This window comes from Saimiri boliviensis, chromosome 2 (genome assembly GCF_048565385.1).
Source record: "Saimiri boliviensis isolate mSaiBol1 chromosome 2, mSaiBol1.pri, whole genome shotgun sequence".
Taxonomy (NCBI): Eukaryota; Metazoa; Chordata; class Mammalia; order Primates; family Cebidae; genus Saimiri; species Saimiri boliviensis.
In genome coordinates this window covers 193,139,948-193,155,081 of record NC_133450.1, presented here as the reverse complement: position 1 = coordinate 193,155,081, position 15,134 = coordinate 193,139,948, and the positions used below count along the sequence as shown (strand labels likewise).

The 15,134-nt window shown below is 36.9% G+C and overlaps 1 protein-coding gene across 1 annotated transcript in view; it reads right to left on the bottom strand.

Moving 5' to 3' along the window:
- STX17 (syntaxin 17) overlaps window positions 1-15,134 on the bottom strand; it is a 68,580-nt gene that overhangs the window by 53,206 nt on the left and 240 nt on the right. The window contains exon 2 of the mRNA XM_003940083.4: window positions 7,030-7,214. Coding sequence (XP_003940132.1) covers window positions 7,030-7,152 — 123 coding nt within the window. The 5' untranslated portion in view covers window positions 7,153-7,214. The remainder of the gene's footprint in view (window positions 1-7,029; window positions 7,215-15,134) is intronic.

The following is a 15,134-nucleotide window of genomic DNA, read 5'->3' as shown; positions in this document are numbered from 1 at the left end:
CCTTCCACCCTCACCAGATACAGTCACATCTTCCAATACACACATTGACTCCTGACCCCTTTGGGTAAATAAAAAATTAAAATCTTTGATGATCAGGAGATAAATAACCTGAAAGGCAAAAACAAAAACAAAAAACATGTGAATGTTAAATCTATAAACCTGAAGGTCTGTGGCCCAGTAAGGGTGGTATGTTTATATCTGACTGGGAATGGTATCTTCAGGACATGTGGAATAGGGAGAAAATGAGCTATGCAATAAACAGTGTTAAAAGGTGACAAATGATAGGGTGCCTATTGTCAATGGATGCAAGAGAGAAAGCAAAATTATTTGACTCCAAATTTTTCCCACCTTCCTTCTTTATTGAGGAAAATGATCTTCCAAATATAAAAATCTAAAATAAAATGATTAAGAGGAAAATAAAAACAAAGGAAGATTAAGAACAAATCTAGATACTTCAAATGAGTCGAAGTCAACAGGCCCAGGGAAATTACATTCGAGAGAACCAAAAGACCTTGCAAATGTGATCACAGAAATATTTCTGCTTGTCTGTGAAGAACTGTGAAGAATTGGTAATGTTCCTAGAGACTTGCAAATATTGACCCAATTTTCACAAAAGAAGTATATTTAAAACACTGCAGGCTGTAAATCTTAATGAGAGTCTTGGAGAAAATTCTATACTAGATAATTAGAGAGATGGTTTGGAAGAACATGTAGAAATGGTGACAGTATACCAGCATGCTCTGGCCCTTTCCTGTCCAACATTTTCATCAATGACTTCAAAATAAAGAATGCATAATTATCAAAATTACACATAACAAAAATTAGAAAGATTAACATAGATGAAAGATCACAATTCTACATAATAACAAATATAACAATGATAACTGTAAAGTCCAGCGTATAAATTAAAAAGAGCAATTGCACCAGTATAAGAAATAGGTATGATCTGGTTCAACAGCTCTAGTTCATAATTTTTAAAAAAGTCTTGTGGAATTTATTTAGTTGATTACAAAGTCAATTTAAAAAGCTGGCAGTATAGAATGGCTTCTAAAATGATTGATGTAATCTTAGGTTCTATACATGCACATGTATATTCATTCATTCAACCCACTTTTTTTCAGAAGCACACTACATTTCAAGCACATTAGAAGTTTAACACATTTACTAACATAGGGATCTCAAGCAAGTAATTAAATCTTTCTCCACCTAAAAAGCGAAGGCAACAATAACTAACCTATAACAATGCTATAAGGATTAAATGTGATGATATATAAAAACGCCTAACATAACACTCAGCAAATGAAAATAACGACTACCTTCACTGTTGTTATTTTCTCACTTGTCAAGAAAACTAGAAGAGATTACTATTTCAAGGGGAGGATGAACTAGATGACCTTATTTCTTATCACAACAAATTACAAGAGAAATAAGGAATAACGCATGTTTCCTACATGATTTTGTAACTAAATTGGGATACACTATTAAAAGTTTTCAATCCAAATGTTTGAAGAGGAGAAAAAAATTAAAATGATTTAATGATATGTGTGAAAAAAATTACAAGTAACTCCTAACAAATTTAGTTGAGACCCCTGACAAGCATTGCTAAACAGCACTACTTTTATTTACAAAGTATCATTTTGGTATTGTCTCTTCGCATGGTGACACTAGAGAGGTAGGTTAAAGCAGTGCCATAATTTTAGCCAATTACTATGCTTTGGGTTGCAAACAACAGGAAACCCAACATTAAAAATGGCTTTTATAATAAGTTATTTATCATCTCACATACAAAGCAATCTAGAAGAAGGATAATTCTACGTTAGTTTAATTCAGAAGCTTACAAGGTCAAGTGTCCAAGTTCTATGTTGCTGCTTTACTTTCAATAAGGAGCTTTTGTCCTCAGATTTGTCCCCTAATAGCTGCATGAGGATTGGTTACAGTTCCAGATACAACAGGAAGACACACAAGACCAAGAAGAAGGGGACTGTTTCCTTCCATGTATATCTGTATATCTTCATAAGAGTAGGAAACTCTTTCCAGTTTCCATATCCCAAACAGGTTTTCCCTCAGGTATAACTGGCCAGAACTACAGGATACGTCTATTGTTCACTGGTAACCAAACATTGAAAAGATAGGAATTACCACGTTCATCAGACCATTATCATTCACCACCTGTGCTGAGGCTTGCCTATCTTGAAACACAAAGGAAGGAAACTGAATGGGGTTCTGTCAGAAAAAAGGAATGAGGCTGGGAAAGGTGATTAAAAGATCAAAGCAGATATTCACACACTAAAAAGAGAAATGGAAAATACTTGCATTATAATCACAGATTAACAATAAATAAGAGTGATGATGTCTGATTTTATACTACATAGTTCATATTTCATGTTGGTTGAATAGATCATACCATCCATTTTCATACCTAATTACATGCTGCCTCTTATCATTCTTTGACTATTTCCTATCTTAATTCCTTAACTAGACTGCAAACTTACTGAAAATTAAAAATCTACCTTTTACATATTCTTCAATGCTAGCAATCTAAGAAATAGCAAACATCAATAAATACTTATAAAAAGCTAACATTTATTTCCTATGATAAATTATCTCCCTTCTCATTAAACCTGGCAGATTGAACACAAATATTCATCTCTGCTCTTTTCCAAAACCCCACTAAATGACAACAAAGAACTTTAGAAAGTATAAATTCACAAGAATAATGAGAACAGAATAGAAGACATCAACTAACAACAACAAAAAAAACCCAACATTTTAGAAGCTGGAAAGAATACGGATATGTTGTAACTGACTCAGCAAACCAAAAAAAGCTAAAATGTAAGCCTACAGAAGGGGTGTATGGCGGGGGAGAGTGGTAATGAGAAACAAGCCACAGACAGAACACTACTCAGAAGGACTAAGCAACTGAAGGTACCAGCTACCAAGTAACCAGATGGAAGTGTATGGTGGGGCAAAAAACAGAAGGATTGGTTGAAAATTTATGTAATGAACAGGTAGTCCACCAGATCTCCTCTATACTTTCCCAAGCAACTACCCTGTTCCATCACTGCACAAGACAATGTTATAGAAGACACCCTCTAGAGAGGCTAGAGAAGCTAAGGATCCTAGACATCAAGCACAGCGAAGGGCAGGAATCAGTTACCATACCACAACTAGGAAGATTAAGCCTGGACAATGCATATCTGAATGGTGCTCGCCTTCTCCCCTACTTTCCTTTCCCTGGCTTAACAGGCTGGTCACAAAATTCATAATATATCCACCCCTCCAATCTCCCCACCCCAACCCCTGCCACAACTATCACCTCTGAAAAAATAAACATACCCCAACAGGTAGGAGATGGAGGATCACTCTTTCTTAAAACTGAACAGCTAACGAGACCTAGAGTTACTGATATCTAGTGGTTCTCCCATTAAAATAGATTTTCACTTATTACTCCTCCAGAGAGCAAAGCCCCTGATCTAACCTGCTACCCACATACACACACACAAACACATTTACACACATACCTTCCAATCAGTCAGTCAAGAAAAGCCTGTAATACTATATGCTGAAACAGAAGAAAGTGAGAGAGAAGAAAGAAAGGGACTTGGGAAAAACAGGACAAAGAGGCAGAAGAAAACTTAAAAAAAAAAAAAAAACATAGAAAGATGTTATGATACTGCATCCATGAAATGAAAATCGAATCCTCTTTAAAAAGAGAGGCCAGGCATGGTTGTTCATGTCTATAATCCTAGCACTTTGAGAGGCCAATGCAGGAGAATCACTTGAGGCCAGGGCTTTGAGATGAGATGGGCCTGGGCAGCATAATGAAACCCCATCTCTACAAAAATATTTAAAAATTAGCTGGACACGGTAGAACACATCTGAAGTCTTAGCTATTCAGGAAGCTGAGACGGGATGATTGCTTCAGCTTAGGAGTATAACATTACTGTGAGCTATGATTGCACCGCTGCACTCCAGCCTGGGCAACAGAGTGAGACTGTGTCTCCATTTAAAATAAAGAGAGAGAAACACAACAAATGCACTGAGATAAAAAATAACCTAGAAAAGGTACGATTCTGGTTATTCCATCCAGCTGGTATGTGGATGTAATGGCTGGTGCTGGAGTAGCCATAGTAAACACAAGGTAGAACCAAGTTGAGGATGGGAGAGCAAGATAAAAAGAGCCTGGGTCTTTGATGATGGCTGAGCAGCTATGAGATTAAAAATAAAAGCAAAACAAAAACAAAAAAACCTCTGTCTTATTTAATATATGATTTTTGAGTTTTCTGCCTCTTGAACCTTATCCATATAACTAATACAGTATGTGCTACACAGTAAGTTTTCCTCCAAATCCCTACAATAAAAAACAAAGAAAATTATGTTCCAGGCTTACTATCTTGTCATTCCTATTAACAGTCCTTAAGTCTATCTCACATTAGCCAAGAAAGCTGAATACTAACACTTCAAATTTCAGGATTACATTCTAATCAAGTTTATCATGTGTAATAAAATGAAGGACCTATGGAATACAGCTCCAGGTGTCCACAGCACACTACTCTCATTGTTTTCAGATGTTGCAGAATCACTCCACTAAGGCGTACCTTCAATTTCCCTTCAGTCTGACTTTCTTCTTTTAAATTCATATTGGATGACTGATGTCCAGCATAATAAATATTTTATCTTTCTACACCTTTTCCACAAGAATAACATGCCTTTTTGAAAGTGAGGCACTGTCAGACACCTGGAGTCCAAACTTAGTTCTTAACTCTTTTGTCCAGAGTGAGCCCTGCAGCTTTTAAATGTTTTTACATTGCTGTAACGTATCTATTAAAATAAGCTCTTCAATTCTGTATAGATAAAAAGTCACTTTCATAATTAAACTAGACATCCTAGAGACAGTGAAATGATCAAGGATATGGAATAAAACATAGGTCAGTATAAATTTAACTGTTTGGTTTCAGATGATATCACCTAAATTATAATTATTCTGATACTGCCTAAAAATTCCACAGTAAGTAACAATTTCATAAAATGTTAAAGAAAAAATGCCTGGCAGAGGTGGATGGAAATAATTCTGAAATAATTTTCTTATGACATATGGCACAACTAATCAAATCAGTAATATAACCATTGTATCCCCACCCACCTGGCTTTTCCATTGATGACTGATTGGGTGGTACATGTAGCAAGGATCTGTGGGTACTGACAGTGGGCACTTTTTCATATAATAAACATAAGAAAAGGAAAATCCAAGACAGATATGCAAAATCTCAAAGGAAAAGTAGGACAATAAAGGTAAGAAATGGCCTTAATTTGCTTCTGTTCATGTTTAAAAGAAACCATTTATTAAATAACTCCTTATCCATCCTTAGAAGTCACAGAATTACTTATTGCTTATAAGTAATGAAGAAAGAAATCCAGTGATGACAAAATACTAATTCTGAATTCTAGAAAGACTTACATATTTGGATTAAAATTTTCATTTTAATATTCTCAGAACTGATTTTCTCCACTTTTAAAAGGACTTTAATTCTAGGAAGACAGATGGTATCTATGGAAAAAAAAGGTACACTCTTCTGACTTCTATAAGCTACTGAGTTGAGTAATGAATAATATTTATATTGAAAGGCTTAATGACCATATCCTCTGCTCCCAACCTTCAAAAGAAAAAATAAATAAATGGAGGTTCTGCAGCTTAAGACTTATTCTCGGAAAGGTCTTTTTCAAGCAAAAACATCACTGACCTGTCCCGTAACAAATAAGACAACGTAATCTGCCAATTAATTCTCAGTACTCAGTAAACTTGCTATTTCAAAAAATGCCACAACCACTTTACCGACCAGGGCAGGTTCTGTGCAACCTCCACTACAGTCTCTGAGACGAATTCATCTTCCCTCTACCTCAGCTGACCTAAGCAGTATTTCTCAATTGTGAGCTTTCCTCAAAGGGAAGCAGTGAAGTAAGGGAATTCTCTCATATCTCACAATGATTTACTTCTTTAATATATGTACACCTAAAGAGGATACGAGTTACTGAAAGACACATACTCAAAGTTCAAAAACTTGCGACGGGGTGAAAGAAATTAAGGCAGGTACATCAGCCAAAGTTCTCTGCCTTTACATTATAGTGCATTGTCAATCAGTTTGTATCTTCATTACTAACTACCTAAAACCTCAATATGTACAATTAAAAAGGTATAGACTTGGCCAGGGGCAATGGCTCACACCTGTAATCCCAACACTTTGGGAGGCCAAAACAGGAGGACAGCTTGAGGCCAGGAGTTCAAGACCAGCCTGGGCAACAAAGCCAGAACCTGTCTCTCCAAAAAATAAAAATAAGTTAGCCAGGCATGGTGGTGTGTGGATAGCCTGAACCCAGAAGTTTGAGGCTGCAGTGGGCTATGATCATGCCACTGCACTCCAGCCTGGGCAAGAGAGCAATACCTTGTCTCTTAAACAAACAAACAAAAAAGTATAGAATCTATTCCTATATCCCTTCCTAGAACAAAGGAATATATGTGAGGTGTATATGTAGAACAGAAAAAACAGCTAAAAAATGCATAATGTTACTAAATCAGTAGGAGCCAGGTGTCTCAGCAAAACTTCTTATCTAGGCTGGGCACTGAGGCTCATGCCTGTAATCCCAGCACTTTGGGAGGCCAAGGCAGGCGGATCACGAGGTCAAGAGATCGAAATCATCCTGGCCAACATGGTGAAACCCCGTCTCTATAAAAAATACAAAAAAATTAGCTGGGCGTGGTGGTGTGCGCCTGTAGTCCCAGGTACTCAGGAGGCTGAGGCAGGAGAATTGCTTGAACCCGGGAGATGGGGGTTGCAGTCAGCCGAGGTCACGCCACTGCACTCCAGCTTGGTGCTTGGAGACAGAGTGAGACTCTGTCTCAAAAAACAAAACAAAACAAAACAAAAAAACCAAAAAACTTCTTATCTAATACTCTAAATTTAGCTGAAATGAATAACCAATATAAATCAGACTATGTAACTATTTCTTGCAGTAGTAAATGCAATAGCTTACCTTCTCAATATTTATCTGGTGCTTTCTTAACCTCTCCAGGTCTGTTGGGATTACTATCTTAATGAATTTCTGAATAGCTGGTTCTAGACGGCGTAATTTCACTTTTTCTTCATCTTCAGACATCCTAAAAAAATGTTGTATGACTTCCCTGGTAATAGCTGTCTTCTCCACTCATACAGAAAAACCTAAAAGAAAAATATTTCTTTAAGAATGTTTTAAAATCAGTTTCTGTTATTTTTAAAAGCTAGCAATTAGTTTTACTATTCTAAATATGTATCAACTTAATGCTGAGCTTGAGTGACTTGTTTTTTCTTTACGAAACCACTAATTTTTAAATATTTTTCCCTTTACAAAAATTATGTTTATTTTAGAATGTTCAGAACAATATAAGTAAATAAAAAATAAAATAAAATCAACAGTCATCTCCTCACATTTTACAAAGAGTACAAAATGAAGTCTTTACATTTTGGCATATGTCTCTCCAGGACATTTTCTATGTAAGTATGTAATGCATGCATATAAACACTTACAAAAAAATAGGAGTACTGTCCAAGTTTTAATTTTCTAATCTATCTTGGACATTGAATAACTTTTTTTAAAAAGGTGCCAAATGGCTTAACAATGATGCTTGCATTAAACTTCACGTCTCATGTCATCATAATGTAACTATGTAATTACACAACTTCAAATATAACGTGATATGCAACTCTTCTCATTGATTTAAATTGCCTCTTCCATTTTCAATAAAGTGATTAGTACTGCCTACAACTGATTCAAATAACCAGTGACAGAGCTGGAATAAGAACCCATGTTTTCTGAAATTACACTGAAATACTTTTTTCCACTTCACCCATAGTCTTCTACTAGCATTCCAGAAAGTCCAAGGGTATGCATTTGGGGCCAGAGTACAAAGGTAGGGGCTGGAGGGGAGCAGGTTTCAGGATCCCACCCCCTAATTCAACTGCAGAAACTTTACTTACAACTATTTTATGAATTGGAGCTTGTCAGAGCTTATATAAATAATGGGCTTCACAGCCTAACCAAGCTTGAAAGCCACCATTGTACACCATGCCATTTGATTAGGTACAGCCTCTCCCATGTTTTAAAAAATTTTGAGTATGTTAGTACTGCTGAGTTATGCTATCTTAGTCCAGGGTCCATAGAGATAGGAATTCACCTACAGACTTTGTGGAGCCTCTGACTCTTTATAAAAAATTGTGAATGAAGGGGCTGGGTACAGTGGCTCACATCTGTAATCCCAGCTACTCGGGAGGCCAAGGCAGGAGGACTGCTTGAGCCCAGCAGCTCAAGACCAGCCTGGGCACATGCCAAAATCCCATCTCTACCAAAAGGGGGAAAAAAGTTAATGTAGTTTATTTTAGAGAATAGAGTCCATTGTTTGAAGAGATTCTCAGAGATCTATCATCCCCAAAACATTAAATATTTATCCCCTTTCTTTCACAGTTGAAAATCTTGACATGTTGGTTATAAAGACTGCCTCCAATGCCTATCTATTAGTAACCTGGTTTTTATGTTTGATACAAGCTCAAGAGTAAAAAAGGAAAATCTCCAGGTACAAAAACAAAGAGCGTAAAACACGTGCAACAGTGAATGGGAACTGGAGACATATGGAGAAATTCATTACCAACAGAGACCGTCCACAGACCCAACAAAACAGGAGAATTCATAGCTAATGGACTAAAGATAATAATTTTAAAAAGAAATTAAAGTAAGTATGTTTTTAAATATCCAAAGACATAGAGGAAAGAACGGAATCTTTAAAAATAGATATTATGAAACAATAAGAGGCCAATCTGAATATAAACCAAGTAAAACTTCTAAAAATGAAAATCTCAAAAGATATGTTAAACAGTAAACTATATAGCTAAGAGACAATTACTGATTGGAAGAAATCACTCAGAACACAGAGGAATAAAAATATGGAAAGTATAAAAAAGAAGATAAAAGATATAAAGAATAAAATGAGAAGCTCAATAACAAGTAGTAGTCCCAGAAAGAAAGAACAAAGAAAATGATAAACAGGAATTATTCAAAGAGAATATACTGAGAATAAAAATGTAAAACCTCAAACTGAAAAAGCACATCAGCCTCAAGTAGCATAAATTTAAAAAAAAAATTGCCTAAATACATGGAAGGAAATTACAAAACATTAAAGAAAAAAATCATAAAATACAAATGAGAGATAAAAGACAGATAAAGCAATAATATCTTGCTTTTAACAGCAAGATATTAAAAGACAGAAATAGCTTCAAAGTGCTGAGAGAGTTAGTATATAGCTAGGTAAATTATCATTAAGAATGAAAGCAAAATAATCATTTTCAGACATACAAAGACTAAGAGAGTTTATTACCAAACCCCTAATTAACAGAACTACTAAAAGGAATATTTTAACAATAAAGAAAATAAACCCAAAGGAGCAAAATAGCAAGAAGCAATGAACAGAATAAACTGTTGCCAGATAGAATAAATGGGTGGATGAACAACAAAGAAAATAAAACATTTATTTTGAATAGTGCGATGAAGTATAATAAAAATGTTTCCACGTAAATAATTTTCTATTAATTATGTAGATGCTTCATAATTTTACAAATTGGCTACTGTTGGCTATTTAGGTTGTTTCCAATTGTCCACTACTACAAACTACAGTATAATTACCCTGCTTATACATAAATCCATACTGTCACCTATAATTATTTCCTTAAAATAATCAACAAAGACACAACCTGTAAAAAGGGAAAAAACATTTGCAAACTAATCATCCAACAAGGGACTAATACCTAGAATTGTATAAGAAACTGAAGCAATTCAACAGCAAAGAAACAAATGGTTTCATTTAAAAACTGGCAAAGAAGCTGAATAGACATTTCTCAAATGAAGACATACGAATGACCTAAAAGTATTTTTTTTGATGCTCAACATCATTAATCATCAAGGAAATGCAAATCAAACCACAATGAGATAACATCTTACCCCAGTTAGAATGGCTACCACCAAAAGGATAAAAAAATAACAAATGCTAGCGAGGGTGAGGATGTAGAAAAAACGGACTCTTTTTTTTTTTGGATACGGCGTTTTGCTCTTGTTGCCCAGGATGGAGTGCTGTGGCATGATCTTGGCTCACTGCAACCTCTGCCTCCTGGGTTCAAGCAATTCTCCTATTTCAGCCTCCCGAGTAGCTGGGATTACAGGTGTGTGCCACCACGCTCAGCTAATTTTTGTATTTTTAGTAGAGACACAGTTTCACCAAGTTGGCCAAGCTGGTCTTGAACTTCTGACCTCAGGTGATCTGCCCAACTTGGCCTCTAAAAGTGGTGGGATTACAGGCGTGAGCCATGGCGCCCAGTGAGAAACAGTGCTCTTATACATTGTTCATGGGAATGTAAATTAGTACACCCATTATGAAAAACAGTATGAGCTGGGTACAGTGGCTCACAGCTGTAATTCCAGCACTTTAGAAGGCTGAGGGAGGTGGATCACTTGAGGCCAGGAATTCGAGGGTAGCTTGGATAATAAGCAAGACCCTGCTTCTCTGAAAAAATTAAAAACTAGCTGGGTCTGGTGATGTGTGCCTATAGTTCCAGCTACTTGTTAGGCTGAGGTGGGAAGATCCCTTGAGCCCCAAAATGTGAGCCTGCAGGAAGCAGTGTTCTTACTACTATACTACAGCCTGGATAACACAGTGAGATCCTGTCTCAAAAAAAAAGAAAGAAAAACTGTACAGAAGCTTCTCAAAAAATTAAAAATAGAACTACCGTATGATCCAGCAATACCACTGCTAGCTATTTATCCAAAGGAAAGAAAATCAGTATATTAAGGAAATACCTGTAGGCCTATTCACTGCAGCACTATTCACAATACCCAAGACATGGAATCAACCTAAGAGTCTGTCAATGAATGTATGGAAATAGAAAATGTGGTATATATACACAATGAAATATTGTTCAGCCATTAAAAAAAAAAAAAAGAAGGAAATCCTGCCATTTACAGGCAACATGGATGGAACACCTAGCCTGTACTCCTAGCTAGTAGGAAGATCATTTGAGCCCAGGAGTTAGAAGCCAGACTGAGCAACATAGTGAGACCCCCATTTCTAAAGAAAAAAGGAAAAAAAAATGTTCATCTCCTGGAGGTAGAGAGTAGAATGATTGGAAGGGCAGGAGGGATGAAGAGAAGTTGGTTAATGGGCACAAACATACAGTTAAATAGAAGGAATACATTTCTGATGTTTGATAACACAGTGGGGTGACTATAGTTAACAACAATTTATTGCATATTTCAAAATAGTTACAAGAGAAGATGTGAAGTGCTCCTAACACAAAGAAATAACGAATGTTTGAGGTGATACACATCCCAAATGACCTGATTTGATCATTACACATTGTATGCATGTATCAAAGTATCACATGCATCCTATAAATATGTAAAATTCTTGTGTATTAATTGAAAAAAGTAACATAAAAATAAAAAATAAATATCTGGATATAGAATTACTAGACAGATTTTTCAAGGTTTTTTATATACATATTGCCATATCCCACAAAAAGTTATGCCTATTATGTTCCTACCAGAAACATAACACAATATTCATTTATCCATATTCCAACCAATGTACTTAGTATTATCATTCTTAGACATGTCATTGGTGAAAAAACAATGTCTCATTATTGTTTAATTTGGATTCCTTAAATTACTAGTGGTGTGGCTTTATCACTCATTTGCATTTCTTTTTTTAATTTTTAATTTTTGTGGGTATATATTAATAGTAGGTACACATATTTATGGGATATGAGTTATTTTGATACAAGCATACAATGTGTAATAATCACATTAAAGTATGAGGTATCCATCACCTCAAGCATTTATTCTTTGTGTTACGATCTAATTATACTTTTAGTTATTTTTAAATACCCTACTGAATTATTATAGTCACCCTGTTCTGCTATCAAGTACTAGATTTTATTCATTCTTTCTCACTATTTTTTTGTAACCATTTCATTTCTTCTTTCATGAATTGCCTGCTCATGTCATCACATCTGTTTTACTACAGGGGATGTCTTTCTCTTATTGACTCATAAAAGGCTATTACATTTTGAATATATCAATTATTTGTCGAACATTAACATTTCCCTATCTATCACACTGCCTCTTTTGTTTTCTTCTATACTGCAGAGAGATATCTTTATATCTACATCATTTCTATCAAAATGTTTTTTGAACATACCTGTTGTTCAATAGATGCTGCCTGAACTAAAATATTTCTTCACATGTCCCTTCTTCACCATTTCTAATTCTATCACTCTAGTCAAACAGCACAATATGCATAGCACATGACAATGGGGCTTCAATTAGTCTGGCTTTGGACTCTTTCCTTCCAAAATGGAATATAAACTATAAAAACATAAACTGTATTATAAACAAATAGCATAACCACACTGAAAGAAGTGAGGAAGAAAAATAATCTAAGGCACTTTAGAAAACAATATTTTAACTGAATACTATAAGGCTAGAGACAAAAAGAACCACACTATACTCTATTTAGTAAATGTGTTTCTCACAGGAATGCAGGTCTGAAATCCCAAAATTACTTTATGTGCATACAAGGACTGAAGAAATAAAAAAATATTTTGGGTCGGGCGCGGTGGCTCAAGCCTGTAATCCCAGCACTTTGGGAGGCCGAGGCGGGTGGATCATGAGGTCGAGAGATCGAAACCATCCTGGTCAACAAGGTGAAACCCCGTCTCTACTAAAAATACAAAAAATTAGTTGGGCATGGTGGTGCGTGCCTGTAATCCCAGCTACTCAGGAGGCTGAGGCAGGAGAATTGCCTGAACCCAGGAGGTGGAGGTTGCGTTGAGCCGAGATCGCGCCATTGCACTCCAGCCTGGGTAACAAGAGCGAAACTCCATCTCAAAAAAAAAAAAATATATATATATATATATATATATATATATATATATATTTGTAGAATGCAAGAGCCAGATTTCTCACTGTCAGATAAAGAAGTTAAAAATAAGGGACAAAACTAGAATGAACCCTGTGGTGTTAGACTAGAAGCAAAGCTACTGGGATGAACTTGTTTTGAAAAATACATGGGGCCAGGCGCAGTGGCTCACAGCTGTAATCCCAGCACTTTGGGAGGCCAAGGCTGGAAGATCATGAGGTCAGGGGATTAAGACCATCCTGGCCAACACGGTGAAATCCTGTCTCTACTAAAAATACAAGAATTAGCTAGATGTAGTGGCGTGCACCTGTAGTCCCAGCTACTCAGGGAGGCTGAGGCAGGAAAATTGCTTGAATCAAAGAGGCAGAGGTTGCAGTGAGCTGAGATCGCACCACTGCACTCCAGTATGGGCAACAAAGCAAGACTCTGTCTCAAAAAAAAAAAAAAAAAAAAATAGCTGTATCTATATATATGAATAGATAAATACAGAAATATAGATCTTTGTGTATGCATGGGTGTGCATATGCATAGACTGATGTCCTCTGTGGGGCCCTGGAAGCAATGTTACACCAGTAGCAATGAGCATCCTTAGAGCACAGATCTTTTTGTTTAAATACTATTCTCCAAAAAAAGAAACTACAGGTCCTCGGAGAAGTGGCTGATACCAGGGCTGAGGCAGGGAAAACACAAGGTGAGCCTGGGGCATCAACAAATGATACCAGAAAATTAGGAAGTTCCAAAAAAGAAAAAAAAGAATGGAAATATGATGAAAAGCTACAGAAAGCAACCTGAAAAAAAAAAAAAACTCCCAATGATCAAAGCTGGAACAATTTCACACATAAAATAACACAATGTAAGATAACAACCAAGAGAAAAACATCTTGAGTTCACATCTATACAAATAAATAACAGAATACAAATAAACAAATGGGAAAAACTGGGCAGGTCATCCTTACAGATTAATTTCAATGAATAAATAATGAGTAAAGTAGAAAATCCTCATTACAACACCATAGTCATAATAATTGTTGAAGGCAAGATCCACCAATGGATGCGAAATTTAGCAAGGGAAAGTCTGAGAAGTAATAGGATATGTGTACAGTTTAAAAGCTTCCCCCAAGATGTCATTTAATTATAAGGAGGAAAACAAGACCTTTACATTGAAGAATCCCAGCAGAAAACCTCTTAGCAAGTGATTAAGATCAACCTCACAAGCAATAAGTCATATATATTAGCTACGCTCATATGATGAACTGAGAAGGGCACATACACTTTTATTCTTAACAAAAATGCACAACCTTAATCTAATCATGAGAGAACATTGGACAAACCCCATTTGAGGGACACTCTACAAAATAACTGACCAGCACTCTTCAAAACTGTAAAGATCAGAAAGAGCATAAAGACAGAAAAAGACTATCACTGTAAAGACAGGAAAAGACTGAGAACTGTCACAGACTGGAGGAGCCCAAGGACCCAAGACAACTAACTGCAATGTCGGGTCTTAAGAGTGGATCCTGGAATAGAAAAAAGACATTAATTAATACAGGGGGAATAAAAGAAATCAGAAGAAGGTCAGGAGTTCAGGTAACAGTGTTAAACTAACATTAATTTCTTGCTTTTGATAATCGCACTATGGTATGAACACCTTCCACCGGCCCAGAGGTCCCACTTTTCGGGATACTGGTGGCGCCCAATTTCTTCCCGCCCGCCGCTTTGTGTTTCTGACTTATGGAAGAGGTACCGAATTTGAGAAGTCCACGCCCTTAGCCGCACTGCAAGGTCTCCTTTCCGAACCTCGGATAGTTAAAAGGAGGAAGCCGGCTGTGGAACCTTCAGCAAACCACCTCTGGGTCTGGCGGGCGGGGGGCTCCGGCCTCCCGCTCCCTGTCTCCCACTCACTACCCTCGAGCGTCGCCTCATTCCTCGCAGGGTCACCCACGGGACACCTGGGCCACACACAACAAACGCGCCCACCAGCGAACGGATGCGCGGGTGCGCCCGAGACCCAGACGCCGGCGACGCTGCAGACCCGGGGCCCACTGCGCGCCAGAAACAGGACGCGCGCGGGAAACTTTTCCACCCGGCGACTCCGGGAGGCCGTCCCGCTCGCACAGTCTGAGGCCTCCCCATACCAGCTTCT